The 18,683-nt window shown below is 47.8% G+C and overlaps 1 protein-coding gene across 2 annotated transcripts in view; it reads right to left on the reverse strand.

Moving 5' to 3' along the window:
- Positions 1-18,683, reverse strand: part of LOC308070729 (uncharacterized protein) — a 49,485-nt gene that overhangs the window by 15,259 nt on the left and 15,543 nt on the right. The window contains exons 1-6 of one of the 2 annotated variants that reach the window (XM_080405183.1): positions 4,805-7,503; positions 2,744-2,931; positions 2,584-2,643; positions 2,051-2,395; positions 1,244-1,319; positions 433-519 (exon numbers count right to left, since the gene is read on the reverse strand). In XM_080405183.1, coding sequence (XP_080261309.1) covers positions 433-519; positions 1,244-1,319; positions 2,051-2,395; positions 2,584-2,643; positions 2,744-2,918 — 743 coding nt within the window. In that variant the 5' untranslated portion in view covers positions 2,919-2,931; positions 4,805-7,503. Of the gene's footprint in view, positions 1-432; positions 520-1,243; positions 1,320-2,050; positions 2,396-2,583; positions 2,644-2,743; positions 7,504-18,683 lie in introns of those variants that run through there. The other variant, XM_080405182.1, reaches the window with a different exon arrangement.

An 18,683-nucleotide genomic window follows, 5' to 3' on the forward strand; every position in this document is an offset into this window, starting at 1 on the left:
GGGAGGCACATACGTGTGACATGAACCAACAGACACGCAGGAAATGACAATGCCAGTACTGTAACATGATTTTTTGGCACCCATTTCTTTGCAGGAAAACTATCCCCAGCAGCTACTTCATCACTGGATACTTGTCATAAAAGTAACGGACAATAAAGCAAGCACCACACAGCCACGTTCAAACATGATAGATGTCATTTTGATTGTTATAGGCAAAAGCCTTGTGGTTTCTGCACTGTTTTAGAGCCTTCTTGCATCTCCAACTCCAAGCCCTGCAATCAGGAAGAAACACCTGGCTCTGATTACATAGAGATTCAGCTGGTTTTGGTTCTAAAATTGCACCATTTTGTCACCCAGCTGTCATCTCACTGCTTTTTCTTGCAGTGAGGAGGAAAATACTGTTAAGAACAAGTGCCTTCTCTTGCTAATTACCTTTCCATTTCACCAGGACCAAAATTTTTCTGCACTCTCTCAAAGTCATCCGTCTCTTGCAAAGCATCAAGCTTTCGCTCTTCACAGCTGGAAGAAACAAGCAAGCTAAAAAGCACTGCCACAAGAAGCTTCATGTTCATACTCATATTCATTTCTGAGGAGAATGATCTGTAATTCAAAGGTTGGAATTCAACGCAAAGTCAATTCTGTTTTCATTTGCAGCAAGAATAGCATGGATTGAGAGGAAAAGTCAATGGGTCTTCATGTGGTCAACCTCCTGTGCTCCCTCCTTTCCACACAGAGCAAGCCCTGGTGCACAGATATGGGGGTCCTCCTGTTTGACCCACCAAGGGATCAGGAGTCCAGAGCACCAGGGACCCAACTGCTCTGCAGTATAGAATCACAGAATCATGGAATCATTTAGGTTGGAAAAGACCTTTAAGATCATCAAGTCCAACCATTAACCGTGACTAAACCATGTCCCTAAGCACTGCATCTACCTGTTTTTTAAACAGGTGACTCCACCACCTCCCTGGGCAGCCTGTTCCAATGTTTGGCCACCCTTTTGGTGAAGAAATTTTTCTTAACATCTAACCTAAACCTCCCCTGGTGCAACTTGAGGCTGTTTCCTCTTGCTCTGCACCTGCACAAACTCTCATTACCTTTTGTGTTTTGGGTTTAATTCTATGTTAACTTCTATTCCAAGCGAGCACCACCAGGGCATGGAAACAGAGTGGACAAACCCTCCACTATGAAATGAATATTCGTCGTGTGAAACGTTCAGGGTCCTCACCACGCTTCCAAGTGTTACCTGTTCAGGCAGATGTGTTGCTGGCACTGGGACAAGATGCCATCTGACTTCCTCTTCATTGGCAAGGCAACATAATCTACAGGCAGGGATGGGAGATAAGCTGAACAAGCCAGCTGCTGAAAAGGTCCTGAATCCCTCTGTCTCCAGAACAGATTACCTAAGCACTCCTGCTAGATTGCACAGCAACATATTACTCCGTTGGCATAAACAGAGCGATCCAGACATGCTTTCCAGGACTGAACAATAGGGATTTTGTTATTAGAAAAAGGTGGTATCTCAAGGGCTCCTTCTGTTCCCATCACAACAGACATAGTGGGCAAGGCAAGCATAGCCAATGTGTCTCTGGGCACTGCTGTCAGTAAGCAGGTAAATAACACACCAGCATGTTTTTATAAGTGCATTTCATGGATGTGATAGTGGATGGAAAAGCAGGGAAATAGTCAAATCTGAGAAGGTTTGACTAATTGAGACACAAGGCTTTTGGGTGTTTCACAATTATTCACAGGCTAGATTGTTTTTTGGCTCTTGAGGAAAGAACCAGGAGACAGAGCTGGTGCCTGGTTAAGCAGATAGCATACGCTGTCTCACAGGCATCTCCCTTTAGACAGACCTCCTGTGGGAGATCTCCCAGGTGGAAGGGAGCAGGAAATTTCATCTCTAGCCTTTGTAGCCCTGGGAGAAAGCACACAGAGCCCTGGAGCCAAGCAGAGGTCTCCCGGCAGCTCTGCAGTCCCCATCCCAGCCTGCCGGTCAGGATGAGGCAGGAGAGAGCTAAAAGCCAATGTCCTGATTTACAGCCACGGTTACCTCTGGTAGCTGGACCAGCCCTGTCCTCTTCACCTTGGGAAGTCCCTGCCATGGCCATGGTGACATACGTGGACGGAGGTGTGAAGGCGCTGGCTGGGTGGGAGGAACCTGCCAGTGAGCGGGGGCTTCCTGCCACGTTGCCCAGGGCACTCCTCTCCTTGATGATGGAGGAGTTGCCAGCATCATGGGGCAGGCTGGCCTCGGCCACCCTCAGCAGCGGTTTTGCAGGGTAAGTCCTGTCACCATGGTATTTCCTGGATCCATTCCCCAGGGTCCATTTTGGGAAGGTTTTCCTGGATTTTTTTGGCTGGGGTGGCATCATGCTATGGACAGCCGGTTCTTCTTCTGAAAGCAAAGGGGATACTCAAGATGTGCAAGGGGTATCAATGTTGTGTATCTCCCACCTCCCACTCAGCACTTTTTGCCCTTGTAGCAATGTGAAATCGATGACAGGAATAGAATGCACAGCATCCTCCCACCCCCAAAAGCCCAATGGAAGCAGAAAGGTGCAATCTTCAAAAGACCTTACTCACTTAACTTCTCCAGGAGCTGTCTATCTTCCAGCAGCTTCTTCTCTAAAATATCTTTATGCTCTGCAGGGAGAGAGGACTTTTCAGCCCTGAACTCCTTCTCTAAAGGTTGCTCCTGAGGAGCCCCAGATTGCAAAGCCCAGGACAGAGAGGTGTCACTCACCACTTATGCCTTCCACCATGCCCCAGTAGAGCCCACTGAAGCCGGGGCAGCGGGCCAGCACCTGCTCGCCCACTGTGTAGAGGTGGAAGGGCTTGCGGGGCTCCTTGATGTTCTCGATGTTGATCACCCGGCTGCCATCGGGCCAGCTGATGAGGACGTAGATCTTGGCTGACATGGGGGCTGCCCACCTGGCATGGGGGGAACGGTAGGGGAGCATCACAGCACAGCTTTGTGCTCTCCCATGGTTGGGAGGATTAGCAAATGATGCTTTACCTGAGCAAGTGCAGCCTACAGGTATAAAATACTTGTCCCTGCACTTTTTCTACCAATTGTTTCTCCTCTCCCATTCCTCCCCTTCTGTGCTTGCCCCATACTAAACCCCTTTCCCTGGGAGGTTGTCCTGGGACTGACCTGGGGACAGCCCCACGTGCCTTTAGTGTGCCCCAGTTTAATTTGAAGAGGAACTGCAGCTCCAGCCAGGACACGTGCCCCCTGGGGTCGGGCAGGACCAGCTCTCAGGTGGGGTGCCCAGAGCAGACCCTGGATGAGCCGCCGAGCAGAGACAGGCTGGTTCCTCCGCCCCCGGGAGCCAGCCCAGCTCAACTGACCTCAATGGGTCTACAGTAATTTGCTACAGCACAGGATCGTACCTGCCTGATATCAAGGCAGTACAGAGAAGAGACTCAAGACCCAGGGTTCTTCCAGGAAATGATCATCCCTTTGCCTGTACAGTTATTTTCCCCAGTAAATGTCAAAGTGCTCTGATAAGGAGGGCAGCAAGTTACCTGCATTTCACACATGCGGAAACTGAGGCACAGAGCAGTGACAGAAACATCTAAGGCAGCCAAGCAGCAAAGGTGCAAGGAGCTGGTCTCCCGGGTCCCAGCCCACTGCTCTGCCCACTGGGACACCCTGGTGTTCCCCTTAGAGCTGCAGGCTTAAATCACTGGAGAAATAGGAGAGCTCAGCGATCAAACAGCAGCCAGGGTACTGCTGACTTTCAAAGCCTCCTGAGCCACAGGGAAAGCTGAGGAGCCACGGGCTGCTGGGTTCAGGGAAGGCTTCATTCCAGGTTTCAACCAACATGTCATGAATGGGGACAAAATTAAGCAGAGACCATCTGCCAGCGCTCCTAAGGGCCCTGGCAGAGCATCACCCCAGACCATCCTGCTCTGCTCTGCAGCAGGATTTGGCAGAAGGGTTCTGGGGACTGAGGCTGAGCCCTTGTGCTGGGCACTGTGTGGAGAATGGCCACGGTGTCCAAAGCTGATGGGAGGGAGCTGGGGCAAGGAGGGGAGAGATGGAGCAGGGACAAGATGGCAGAGAAGGCAGCTAGAACCCAATTTATTGCAGTCTTTTGTTTTACCTCCACACCCTCATTAAAGCCAAGCCTGGGTTTGATTCCTCTCACTGAGGAGGTTCAGTTCACCCTGGAGAACTTTCTCCTTTTCCTTAATCCCCTGTCCCCCTACCCCCCCATCATCAGCTACAGCAAAGCTCCTTGCAGGAACCGTAACTTTACCCAAACCTGCCAGCCTGCCCTGCTGGCACCGGCTCACAGCTGGCTCACTCCAACCCTTTCCTCTTGGCCGAGACACACTCCGAGGTTTATTTTCGTAAGGAAGCACCACACGCAAATTAATCGTGTGGTAACTGCCGGGCTCCCCACATCCCCTTCCCTGCTGGTGGATGCTCTTGCAGCAGGCAGCTGCACCCAGCCCTCTCCTGAGCCCAGGGAAGGTTACAGACCAAGAAACTGGGATAAATGCATATCTGAGATCTCTCCCTCCCAGACACATAGCTCTGTTGTAAAAAGCTCCATATTCCAAACAGCAAACCACCCCAGCCCCGAAAAGCTCTCTGGAGGGGTTTCCCTTTCTCTAACATTTAAAGAAAAATCACTGATCTTCATAGCTGCTGCTGCTCCCTCCTGCCCCACTTACCAGTTGCTCATTTACCTTAATGAATGCAACAAAACTACACAAATACACAAACAGAGAAAAAGAGAGAGAGAGAAAGAAAGAGATCAAAATCCTGATAGCAATAGAGCTCGGTCCTTGCCTGGTTAGCACTGCTCCAGGTGTTGAGTCTTGCAAAATGTCTCCTGTCTATCCAGCTCTCAGCTGCCTGCTCCAGGAGAGGAGGCGACCGGACACTTCTTTGCCTTGGGCTTGTCCCTTCACCAGAGTTCCTTGTCAGGTCTCCTTTGTCTGGCTTAGAAAGCTCCCACCTGCCGTCCCCACTGCAAAGAAAAAAAGACCCTTGGCTTTCTTTTTCCCTGGTTGTTTTGTTTCAGCATTATTATTCCTGTTATTTTTCTATATACAGATACTATTTTTTTTCCTTAGCTTGTTTCAGGTCTGTTTCTTACAGGGAGAGAGAGCAGAAGAGAAGAGAAAAAGCCTTGGGTTTTTTGGAGCATGAATAAACCTTGCATTTCCATGAGTTATTCATGAATAATTCATGAAAATGCATGATTAATTCAGGTTCATGAATTATTCAGGAATAATTCTCGAACATTCCTGGTTAATTCATGCTCACACAGCGAGTGAGTCAGGCTCTAGGGCTTGGTGAATTCCTTTCTCCCCGAGACAGGAGAAGAGAAGCTTAGAGACAGCTGCATTATGCGCTTCCCATTTGCTGCGTCTTAGAAGAAAACATATTTTGGGCCCTTTTTGAAACAAGGACTTGAAGAAAAGAATTGAAACGCCTGCAGCCTCCTAGCCATGGAGGAATAACACAGCACCAAAAGAAATAAAAAGAAAGAGATCGGACTTGTTCTCAGAGGGAAGCCTGGCAGCATGTTTTACTCTTTTTCAAAGCATCCTTCACACTTACCACGAATTTCTTTCTCCCCCCGTCTCCAAATCTCTCCCTGGTTAAGATACATCTCAGCTGCTTCGGTTTTTTACCTGCTATGTGATGAAAAGGACCATGCACTTAGGCCTTTGCTTGAGGAATCAAAGGGGCTTCCCAAGCCACGCACCCGTCCGTCCCTGCACATGTGTGTGCAAATGTGTGCAGTTCCTCCACTCCGTGTCCCAGCCCGGGCAAGCACTGATGGTGGCAATCAGCTCAGCAGGTCACTGCCTCACCCTGGTCCTCCCACGAGCCCAAATGTCCCCAGCTGGCCACGCACAGCTCTGCTTTCCCCGTGTGTTTCTCCCCAAAATATCACCGCTGCAGCCCCTGGGGTTTCCCAGCACAGGGCTCATTACCGCTGACGCGTGCAGGACCACGGTGCACGGCCAGGCGGGTGCAGGCAGGGACTCTGCAGCTGGTGGGAGCTCGTGGGCTCCCCGATGCTGGGGCAGTCCCAGGGATGGTGTAAGGTAGCTGGGGACACAGGCATTGCCTGGGCTTAGGGACAGAGCCACAAAACCAGCCAATTTATTTCACTGTGGTGGTCATGAGCAAAACAAGGTTTTGCAGTGGAGCCTCTGCCATGGGGCTGCTGGGCTCTGCAGGACATTGAGACCTGTGCTTCAGGGCGACACAACGGGGCAGGGAGGGGGGGGCTTCCCATTTCCTGAAAGGGGTCACAGTCAGTGGCTAAAGACCCTGCACCTCTGGAGAGACATCACCACACTCTCCCCAGCTCGATGCTCAGCTTTGCAGGTCACGTCCCATTTCTGTTTAGTCCCCATCTCCCCAGAGAAACATGACTATGGCACTAATCTGTCCCTGGGGTGGGTCCTCTGGTTGACCTGGCAGCAAAGAGAGACTGTAGTTAGTGTTGGAAACCATCATCAGCACTTTGATCCTGACCGAGGCCACCACCATCACCACACTGCTGCTTCCCAACAGGAGAAGGCTGGGTAGGGCCTTGGCTTGAGGTGGTCTCTGGTCCTGTGGTCAGCACCTGCATTGGCCCAGCACATCAGGATACAACCATTAGCAATCAGGTATTTCGATTAACATGAGAGAGCCACAACAGCAACCCCAAATCCCACTGGTCAGCAGTGGTTTAATTGCACAGACTTTTAATGCCTTGAGCTTCCAGTTCCAGGAAACCAAAGTACAAATCCTGCCAGACCACATCATCAGTTAAAATACCAGGCACCGGCTTTGTCAGAGCTGGTGGTGAAGAAAAGGTCCCACATGGCACCCAGCCTGCTGTGGTCTGGGCTGGACACCAGCAGGCAAAGGTGCAGTGGTCTGGGACCATCTGCAGACCTGTCTGCAAAAGCTGCCTGCCCAGCCAGACATCCTACCCGGCCACTGCATGAGATGGAAACACAGCTAGGGAGTGAATCCAAAGAGCGCTTTCTGCTTGATCTTAGCCAAAAGCCGCTCTGGAGGTTCTTGGAGGAAAGGGAGACTTCAGATGTTCAGTGAGATATTAGAAAAGGACCTCAGTCAAATTCATAGGGCAAGAAGATTTCTGTATCCCTGCTTTGCAATATTTACAGCTCAAAGAATACATCTGCCAGCCCAGGGAAAACCAGATGTTAAATAGAGATCTAGCTGAGATAAGGTATCACAGCAGATACAAATACAAAAGCAGCAGTGTCTGAATTCTATGTAGTTTTGAATGATGTTGCTGAGGAAGGAGAACTGCATGGGAAGAAGAAATGGAAAAGCAATGGTGAGGGGGGAAATAACAGAGATACATGACAATGGAGATGAGCTTGGATTTGGGTTCAAATAAAATCTGCTTGTAAAGTGGGCTTGCTTTAAGCAAGCATTTGTTTGCTTTCCTGTGAAGAACCATCAGTATGCAAAGCGGAACAGCTGACAAGTCCTGGGGGCAGAGGCCAGCAGGGGAGGAAAGGTTGCGGTGACCATAAGAGGAAGGCAAATTGTATATTTATACATGGACACTTGACTTTTCTGTTGTTTGATGAGACTAAAGTGTTTGTGTTGAATTATTCCAGGAAAATGTGAGTCTGAAGTGAATCCCAAGTGTTAGACTTCATGAAAATTAGCAAGTCCTGATTAGATTTCCCTCCCTGCGTTTGAATACGAAATCCGCTGCTAGATGCCTGGTTGCAGGCTGTGCGTGGTTACTGTTTTCAGGAACCTCTCTTTCTGTGTTGCCTGATTCTTTGAAAACAGATCCCCTACCCTGACGCCCAGTGCCAGTACACATTCACCCTCTGAGCTGCACTTGCTGAGATTTAGATTTCAGCTGCTGCGGCCAAGGAACAACAATAGCTTCCTTGTAATCTCATCTAGAGATGCGCCAGAGGAACCATGTTCAGCATCTGTTTGAATGCTGCCCTGTCTTTATCAGGATGATCATAACTGATGTTCAAAAGGATTTAAATAGCAAACATAGGTGGGTTTAATCTCCCTTTCATTTTACCTCTGCGGCATTACTCTTCCTTTAGCCTGGGTTTAGCAGCCCAGACACACGCTTCACCATTTCAGAATGCAGCCATAATTCAATAATTGAGGGATGAGAGCTATATTGCTCATTAATTTTTATTGCCATGACGAAATGACATGGGAGCCATCAAGCACTGTGGTTCAGTGGGAGCAGACCTGAGACCAGCCCTGCATCCCTCCCACACAGGGAGAGGGGAGCTAGGGCTGTGAGCTGTGCATCACGAGGAGGGATCAGCAATGCCAGGGTACACAGCCCCGCCGCAAGGACAGAGAGAGCCAGGCATTTAGCGATGCCCTTTGTCACCAGTCCCATTTGGGATGGTAGGTTGGGCTGATGGAGTCATTAGGATGGATCTGGGTCAGGGTTTTGCGGCCGTCCGTGACAAACGCTGTGGCACAAGTCACTGTCTGTACCGGAGAGCGACCACCTGGTGGCATTTTGCATTTTAAATGAAATAAGCACAAGTCCCATCTCTGCCTATGATAAGAGGAACAGTGAAATATGATCCAGGCTAATGAAGCTAGAATTAACTGCATTTTAATTAAAGACTTGTCTCTTTCCTAATAAACTAGAAATAACCTAAATTACTCAGAAATGGGGAGTAAAGCAACAATCCCAGGTCAGCAGCCAGCTAGACTGGTAAATGTAAGTGCTACTTACTGCAGTTCGTTAAATGCTTTCCTAGGCTGGAGCATTTCCATATCATTCTTTACATGGCAGAGGCCATAAAATGATGAGAAAATCAGAGACTAAATGCCCAAGGCACAGTTTTGCATGGCTGCAGAGGCTGTGTGTGCTCCAGCAGCGAGTCCACAGGTCTGGCAGGGCTTCATATTTACCAAAATGCAAGTTATTATTCTTTCTCTTTTACTGCCCTGAATTCATTAAGACATTTTTTGGAGGCTAAGGTGGTTTTTTTCCTCTGCAGAAAAGGGTTTCCCCTTTGGGATCCCATTCCAAAAAAAACCCTTATTTTTCACTTATTCAGCTCCCCATCATTTTGCAAAGCCTTTTTCCAGAGCTGTCTGTATTTATTTGACCTTTGCACTCTACATCTGCTTCCTTATCTGCTTGGCTGACTGGTTTCTTTTGGGAGCTTGTCAGGGAGATAGGATAAGCACAGCTAGCAAAAAAAAAAAAAAAAAAAAAAGGGGGGGGGGGGGGGGAGGAAATCTCCAAAAAATGGAAGGATCTTTAACTGAGAAAGGGTAGAGCCATAAAACACTAGGATGGCTTTTAAATATTCTCAAAGCTTTTCTGATGTTTTCAAGTATTTAATTTTAGCCTCTTTTTAGTATTCACAGGGATGTGAAGGGGACTAGCAGGAATTAACCAAACTGAGGATGTACCATAAACAGAATAGAACAGTCTCACGAAACTGAAATGGAAGAAATTATTTTACATTTTAATTACAGCCATAGGTACCTGGGCAATACAAACCTGCTTAACTTCAGGTAGCTGAGCAGCTCCTCTGAGAGTAACAGGACTGACCACATTTTTCAAATTCAGCACATGCCTACCAAGTCACAAAATCAGGGCCAAAAAGCAGAAAAAGCCTCAGAGATTCATATAGTAACAAACCCCAGGGAAAGCTATAGAGTTGTTCTTGATGTAAAGGCCAGTGTAATTAAAAAGAACAAAACCCCAAGAATGCATTTCTTAGGTTCAGGTTTCCAGGGAGTAACAGTGAAGGGGGCAGAAAAGAAGAAACATCCCTGCACATCATCTTGCAAAGGGAGGAAATAACACAGTAAGAAAGGGCTGATGTGGAAAATTCATCTCATCACGTCACCTCTTGGCACCACATCCCTGGGGACTCCATCACCTTTTCTGCACCTTCCCTGGATGAAAAGGTGCTGCAGGGACGTGAGGTCTGTGCTTGGGAGCACCAAATCCAAGTGCTCAGGCACCAAGGAGCCGGCACTGCACTGCCAGCTGCTGGCTGCACATCTTCTGAGTCATTGCCCCCTGTTACCTTGGCGAACGTAGTCGTGGGTACCATTAAAGGAGCTCCAACGCCAAGAGAACACATTGTTTCATATTCCTCCACCGTCACAATTGCGATTCCAGAATCAAAACCTGCTGCTAATTAATTACATATAAAGAGGAGCACGTTAGTTGCGGAAGGGACTCACTGGGTGGCACACACCGCATGAGCACCCATGAGCACGGGTGAGTGCAGGCAGGGCGCTGCCTCCAGCCCCCTCCACAGCATCCCTGCAGAATGGAGCTCTTGCCCTCAGCATTGCTCCATTGCTTTTTCTTTTTTTTTCAACCTCCCCCCACCTCATTTCATCCTGTTTCTGGCCAAAAGCACAAAGAGCAGTTCTTTGCATAGGGAGACCATGGGGTCTGGGCTGATTTTGGATGGGAAGCTGTGCCAGGTGGGACTGAGGTGCCATAGGGGACCTCTCACCCCTCTCCATGATGTCCCAGGGTGCTGCACCCTGGATCAGAGCTTCTGCAGCAGCACCCGCTCCTCTGCCAAAAAGCATGAAATCCTCCACTTTCACCTTAAGTAATCACAGCCACTAATTATTTCTCACAGGGCCTTTGATGCTGCTGAATAATTCATCAAATTCCCTCTAACCTGCGACAGCTTTGCATGAAAGGGGACCGAGCCCTCGCAGGCACCGGTGCATGGTGCAAGCCACGTCGGTGCAAGCCACGTCAGTGCCACCGCGCAGGCAGTGAGCGTGTGGCAGGATGGTCTCAGCAAGGACACCATCCACAGGGATGCAAAGGGAATGGAAAACACCCTCAAACAGCCTTGTAGCAACACACTGGAAAACCAGGCAGAGAAACTGTCCTTGATCAGCCGCCCCTACACCCTGCTTCATGGAGCTGCCATTAGCAGACGGGCTCTCGCGTGAGTAGATCTGTCAAAATCCATGGCTCTGCTTAGCAGCACAAGCGACTCGCAGCCCTGCTGACTCAGAGTGACATTATTTTGGTACCTGACTACTTAAAAGATGCAAGCATATTCTCTCTAATTTGCTAAATTGACAAATTTACTCCTCTCAGGAGACAACCTCATCGCCACCTTCACCCTTTTCAGCCTTGTACATTCAGTTCGTAACACAAAAAGGTTTCTCCTTAATTTCTTCTCCAGGAAAGCAGGAATTGATCTTTTATTCGTAGCAGTTTAAATTGACATGTTGAGTACAAAAATCCACTGCTCATCACATCAAAGCCTGATGCAATAGTGCTTATTACTCCAGTAATGGAGGTCTTCTCAGGGATGAGTGGATTAGTACAAAGGCAAGTATGAAGTGACAGGACCAAAATGGATGGGTCTTCTCACTCAAGGTGTGCATCAGTGCAAGAGCACAGAGGAAGAAGCAGAAGCTGGGAAGACAGCAATGTTTTACATTAGCATATCTGCCATGCAAGGTGAGACAAAACATGATGCATTTCTCACTTTGTCAGCGGATGCAATTCATCCCACTTATCTCCAGCTGTGGAAATGTGGTGCAGAGTCTCGTCCTCACTCACCTGGTGACACAGCTGATCTGAGACCAGCCTGGAACCCTCTGCATTGACTTCACAGACCTGTACAAGATGTAACTCATGTGTTTGCAATGAGCACAACATCAAGAAAGCTGAAGAGGGGCTTTTTACAAGGACATGTAGTGGTAGCACAAGAGAGAATGGCTTTAAGCTGAAAGACAGTAGATTTCGATCAGATACGAGGAAGAAATTCTTCCCTGTGAGGGCGGTGAGGCGCTGGCACAGGCTGCCCAGAGCAGCTGGGGGTGCCCCGTCCCTGGCAGGGTTCAGGGCCAGGCTGGACGGGGCTGGGGGCAACCTGGGCTGGTGGGAGGGGTCCCTGCCCGGGGCAGGGGGGTTGCAACTAGATGGTCTTTAAGGTCCCTTCCAGCCCAAACCGTTCTATGACTCTATGATCAAACAACGGCCAGCAGCAGGGGAAGGCTTGCCTCTTCACTCCGCAGGTATTTGTCTAGTAAAATGCACTCTGCTCTGTGGACCAAAGCAGCAGAGACGTGAAGTTTTGTGTGCCCCAACATGCCAGCAGCCGATTCATCCCATGGCTCTGCCACTCACAACCATCAGTTCTGCACGGAGCAGGAGCAAACTGGTCACTATTTGCATTGCCCATGGTTTTGGAGTGGGAATTGTGGATCACCATCAAGATTCAAGTATTTTCTAGTGTTAAGGGCTTCACATGATCCCATCCAGACTGTGGGTTTGGGCCAGTCCAACACTAGGTTTGGGCAGTGTCCATCAGTTCTTGGGTCAACAGGGTCCCATCAGCCTGCAGCAGGGGCTCGTGGCCTCCCTCCAGCACACTAAAACAATGACTAAGGTCACAGTGAAAAATCCTGTGCTAAGATTTCTTCTTTAAACTCTCTGAACTCATAATCCTGACTGTGAAACACCATTTAGGAAGATCAGATTGATCAAAAGCAGGGCATTTTGTCAAAATGGTTTTTGAAGGCTTAAGATGAAGGGGAGATTTTCACTGAACACTGCCTTTCTCACGATTTTTTCCAGTACCCTGTTGTTTTGAAGTTCCCACTTTTATCTCCCACCAACTTTTACCTGCCCAGAGTAATTCATTTTGCTGACAGCTGTCACCTCCATGTACCCTTTGCTGAGCATCAAACTGCATGAAGACTCAGGTGTTCACTAAGGGAAAGCTCACTTCTTGCTTTTCAGGACCAGGGAAGGTTCTGTTTGCTCAGTTGGGATGTGAGATGGTTTGCTTCTCAAACCTACTCTGTATGGCATCACCAATGTATTTTTGACTCAAAGAAATCTGTTTATTGTCTGCTCTTAAATAAAGAGCTAGTGGCTCCTGTGAGCAACACCACGGTGAGGGAAATGCAAATAGGCTGTTACTCAAACACCATTCTGGAAAGGATTGTGCTCTGCTTTTCAGATAAGATAAAGAGCTCAATTACAGTACAGAAAGGGTCTTTCATTAAAAAATCTTTCATTAAATCACACACGGAACACAAGGACGAATTATAAAACTCTTCAGAAGCACATCTGTGCCAGACTGCTGTGCAGGGAGGCCCAGTCCTGGGCAGCATCAGCGGTTTCTCCTTTCCTCCTAAAGAAATGACTCCCGCATACCTCATCTAACCACATTTTTGAGCAAAACACATAACTAAATACCTATGGGACACCAATTCTTTGAATGTATCTCTTCCAGTGAGAGGACCAGTATAAGCAACCACCTACTCGTATCTGAAATGAGCAGGATGAAGCCTGGAGTTAGTACTGCTGAGCACAGTTTATGCACAAGAGCATGTTCTCAGTCCCGGATAGATTCCAGGAGATCAGCTGTAGAGTTTAAAGAGTTTTTAAACCCAGCCCCCAAGGGATGAATCAACTGCCTCAAAGCCAGCCACTGCACATCACACACAAAAAAAGCCTGTTTCATTCTAGCAATCCTGCTGCACTTTCCCATCTGCAAAAACTTCCATCAAGGAACCTTCAGATAAGGGGGAAAACCAGGTGAAGAAAGAGGAGATGCAAGCACCTCTTGCAGAGGAGAGAGCCCAAAGGCTCTCAGCCGGAGAGCTCTGTGCCCTAGCAGCCAGGCTGGCTGCATTGTCAAAAGAAGAGGTTTTGTGTGCAAAGCCCAGGCACACGAACCACAGGCATGAATACATATGTTTTCAGGTGATAGTACACACATGTGAACCTGGAGCAGAGTGACAAGATGGTTTTTTTCCCCCACCACTTCAAGGCACTGCATGGCAGCAGGCAAAGGAGATGGCAGAGAGTTACGGGGCTGTTCAGGATCCTGCCCCTGGGAAAGGCTGGGTCCAAATTCCATCAAGACTCTCACGGAGTTGCCACTGCTTGATTTTGTCCTGTTGTTATTCTGTTCTCCTGAAATGCGTTATGGTTAATTACCAAAGGCAGCTAGCTAATTGGATTGTAAGCAGGTGCTGGTGAAAAAAAAACATTTCCCTTTGAAACCCCAAATGGAGAATAATTGAAATTCCCTTTGAAAAGAAATCCCAAAAGCTCATAGTCTGTTGATGAAAACAGTCACCTGAAAGGAAAGAAACAGCGTTTTTCAGCAGGTTTCACAACTCGGGCAGGTGCAATCCCCATCAAGCGTTAGGATTGTCATTCCCACACCAGAAAATGCTTCAAAGACTCAAAAACCTTCCAAGGAAAACAGTGCCAGCATGCACAAACTTGGAGAATCATCCATGAAGGCCAAATATTTCTATCAAGGACTGGATGAGACAAGTAGGAGAGCACAACTAGGGCTCTTCAAAAGCCAGACCTCGGAGCTGAGAGGGGATTAAAACCTGACATCACTCTGATTATTCTGGAAAAGGATCAAGCCATGAGAGAGCACTCAGAAAGCAAGAGTGCTCGTAGCAAAACATTACCATGTAGAGATAATGAGGAAGAGAAAATACAGCTGAATACATCCTAATGCTATTCTATAGACTGACCTGACATCTAGCACAGGGTGCAGTGAGTCACAGAGACCTTGCTTCAAATGTGGGTGGCAGAACTGAAAAGTCCACCGGTAAGCAGTAGAAATGATTAGAAGTGTATAGGAGTGAGCATAGTGATTAGGGCTTGGAGAAGAAAGAACCTAAAAAGGCTAGACATTATAGAATAGTGTGTATAATGAGGGTAAAATAGATGCTGCTATTCATTACCTATCAAAAGAATGACAGATTGTTCAAAGAAACCAAAAAACAATACATTAACTGTCAGGGAAAAACTATATTGAAAGTAGCCTAGAATTAGAACCAAAACAGCAACTCCTTATCTTTGCTCTAAAGGTTTATCAATATATAAGTAAAGGCTTAGATACTTATGTAGCTTTCACAATACTCACACCGAGCCGGAGCAGAGAAGGATGCAGGGCTGTGCCTTCCAGGCTGTACAATCAGCCACCGAGCACAAGGGATGGCAGGGAGCCGGAGCCCGATGTCTCCACACCCAGCTCTGCTTGGGCTCCTTCACAAGCCAGGTGAGATGAGCACCAACGCACCAGCACCAGCTGCAGCCTCCAAACCCAGTTTGCTACCACACGGCCACCTCTCCTCAACTTCTGACCCTGCCCTGCTCGAAAGAGGTGCTGGAATTACTTGGCATACCTATTCTTCAACACTCGCCACTTTACTTGCTGGTCATCAGACCGCCCTTACCCAGCACCTTCTTTGCGTGAGCTCATCTCCATCGGCTCAGCCAGGAGCTCCGATATCCACAGCGGACTTCAGAGCGGCCTGGAGGGACAGGACAATACCTGCATTTGAGGGGACACCTGGCCCTTCCACACCTGTGCCCCTTTGCCAGTGTTACCTCATGCCCTGGAGAAGAACATCAGCACTGGTCCCCCTGCCCGGAGCATCCCGCCGTCCCCTGCCTGCTTGCTGGCTGCCTGCCAGGCTGTGCTGCTTAATTACCCCTGCACAGATGGCTGGCTTGGTCCTCTCCTCGCTGATGAGCTGCAGAAGGATTGTACAAGTTTGCTTGTCAGCAGCATGACCCTTTAGGCTCCCTCGTGCAAAAGAATAAGAGGCTCCAAGCACTCCAGCAGTGGAGAAAAAAAAAAGGAAAAAAAAAAAGGAGGGGTGGGGTGGGGGATGGACACATGTGGATGCTTTCCAAAGGCATCAGTCCAGAGAGCAGCCAGGGCACAGTGGGCCTCCGTGGGTCAGCACCTGGGCTCTGCACCAATCTCCTGGTCATTAACAGATGCCTTAGCCCTCCGCTGCCTTATCTGTGATACGAACATGGCACTGAGGGAAACACTAAAAGAAAATCCCACCACTCTGATTTTTCCCTTGCCATGCTATCAGACATCTCCCTCTTCACCAGCTCCTGCAGAATTGTTGGGCTTTGTGATGTGATCCCAACCTGGGCACACACGTGTGAAACACCGCCACAGAAAAAGTGCATCACCCTTCTACACATAAAAACTGCCTGGTTTTGAACATCAACTTTTACCTGAACACACTGGGTGCAGGATAACCAGGGACAGCAAAGGGATGCCTCCGTGGAACAGTGGGCTGCCTTCCATTCTCATTAGGTTGTTAACTGCTGGTTTCATTAGGCTGCCTACTGACAAAACGTAATTGCTTAGTGGCTACTGCACAATGAATAGCCACTTTGGTTTACTAATGTTCTTACAGCTGTAAACGTGTCAGAGAAATTATTTTAAATATGTCTTGTAAAATTTGTTCCTTCTCGAAGAACGTGTCAGGCTGATAGACTGGTGTTTGAAATTAACCCTCTGTCATAAAAAGGGGGTTTAATGCAGTTTAATAGCACTTGAAAGTGTTCTGGGGACAGGTTCTCAGAGCAGAATCCAGGTGGACCTTTCTCCACTGCAGCTCTTAAAAATCTGTGGAAGTTATAACTTTGGCGTTCATTTTATGGGAGTGTTTACAGCTCAAGAGTCAAGACCAAGGCCATAAAATTCTGCTCAAGCTCTCAGCTTTCTCAAACCCCAGGAAAACTTGGATTTAAAGGTCTGTTTGGAGTCCAGGACTACTAAATTCTCTTTAGTAGAGGACTGCTTCAAAACTTACCTTGCAATGAAGACAGACCCTTAGCTTAATTTAGTTAAATGTTTCCCCTGAGCTGGCATACATTATAATTGCTCTGCTAAAACTCGTGGCTGATCTACTCCTAATTTACTCTTCCTACTCGTATGAGAGCCAGTTATCTTAGCCCTAAGCACCGTCCCTCATCCTACAACAGTTTGAAGGCTCCCACAACTGATTACTATGCAGACACATGTTGGATTAAAATTTACGTGAATGAGAGCTTCATCCAGTTCCTGCTGGAGCTAACAGAGAAGGTATTTCACTTTATTTAGTGCTGCTATTATCTCAGAGAAAGGATCTTCCTTAAATTAGAATAAAAGTTCTACCAGAATTAGTATTCCTTTGTTTCACCCAACCATTCACTAAAAGCCCTCTCTCACTTAAGAGCTTTTTATGTAATTTCCAACATTCACTACACAGTCAATTACTAAAAGAGCCCTGGACCTGCAGTGCCGTTAATGGTGGTCTCTGGAATATTTTTTACTTTTTTTTTCCCCTCTCTCTCCACGTTTTCTGCAACAATAGCTAACCAGGTGCCCTTCCCCCTTCTATCTCCTGTTTAATCCATTTAATTTCATTTCTCACAGCACACAGTGTTTCCACAGGACCTCCTGTGCAAGAGCTTGCACCAGCCACTCTTGCGTGCTTCACCCAAAAAGCATCCTCCAGTCCCTGGAGGAGAGTTCAACATCAGCCAGATGCAAATGAGGTATTTGAAGCCGAGGCGTGATGGGGCGATGATTGCTTGATGAGCATAGGAGGAGTGAAAGGTCTTGCTGTGCCTCATTTATTAAATCACCATCAGTTGCACAAGGAAACTTAAGGACAGAGCAGCGACACCCCTGACCAGCTTCCCCATGTCATTGTTCCTGTCACTAAGACAAAGACAGGCAGCTTACGCATATCCTCTTACTCTGGCTCCTGCTGTGATGAAAACATTGGGAAAAGGGAAAAAAAAATTAAAAAATTAGGGATTTTCATCACATGAGCTCTGGATTTTCAGCTTTCTTACACAGGGGGAAGATTTGGCAGGCAAAGAATATGAGAAGGAGCCTCAAATTCTGGAAAACATCAGAAAAAAAAATTTCCCATGCAAGCCTTCAAAATCTAGGGCAAAGCAAGTCAGCTTTTCAGACCCTTTCACCCCATTTCCTTACATGCATCTCATGGGGGCGTGTGTCCCCACTGCCCCAGCATCCCAACAGAAAACCTCACGGTGCCGCGGAGCTGCCGCTGCCCCTCCATGCCCGGGTACAGGCAACGGGCACCTCTGTGCTGATCTAAACCGGTTCCTCCCCAAAACAAGGTGGTCAATTTATCCCTGGAAAGCTGGATAATACTGTTCATGTCCTCTCAAGAAGAGTCATTGCTTCACACCTATAATCTCCACACCAATTCTTTATCCCCTGAAAGCGGTCCAAGGACAGAGGCAGCATCAAGGGAGGCATTTAAGTGAGATAAGTTTAATCCAAGAGCGCTACTCACCTCCTTGTAAAAGTGAAGATAAACAGCAGAGAAAGAAGTAATACATACATAACTGACAGCTGACAACCACAAGGTGAGTGAAAAGTTGAAATCAGAGAATGAAGGGAATACAGAAAACACAGTAAGTAATAAGAGGTAAGAAAAATCCATCACTCCAACAGGTAAATGAAGGTAAACAATTTGAAGCAACACAGACAGCTAGGGAAAAACACCAAACAGCAATTAACAAATAGCGAGCATGACACCCAGAGCCAAAACAAGCCATGAGAAGATCAGGAAAGAGCCAAGCACATGCTCCAAACAACAGGAGAGGTGAAGTGAGCTCACATGAAAAGGCAACAAAAGAAAGAGGCAGCCTGGAGAAAGGAAAAAAGCCTCTGCACTCCTTCTAAATATCTAATCCATTCCCTGCCCACTATGTGGGTTTTTTTTAAATCCATGGTTTCTTGTATCATGTGATAGAAATCCAGAAACATGAGAGTGAAGGTGAAGAGAAGCATGGCTTATGGAGGGTATTCCTGCATAGTAGATGAGATACAACCTCCTGCAACAGCAGGGTCACGTC

The sequence above is a fragment of the Falco punctatus genome, assembly GCF_963210335.1.
Source record: "Falco punctatus genome assembly, chromosome: 10".
In the NCBI taxonomy this organism is placed as follows: domain Eukaryota; kingdom Metazoa; phylum Chordata; class Aves; order Falconiformes; family Falconidae; genus Falco; species Falco punctatus.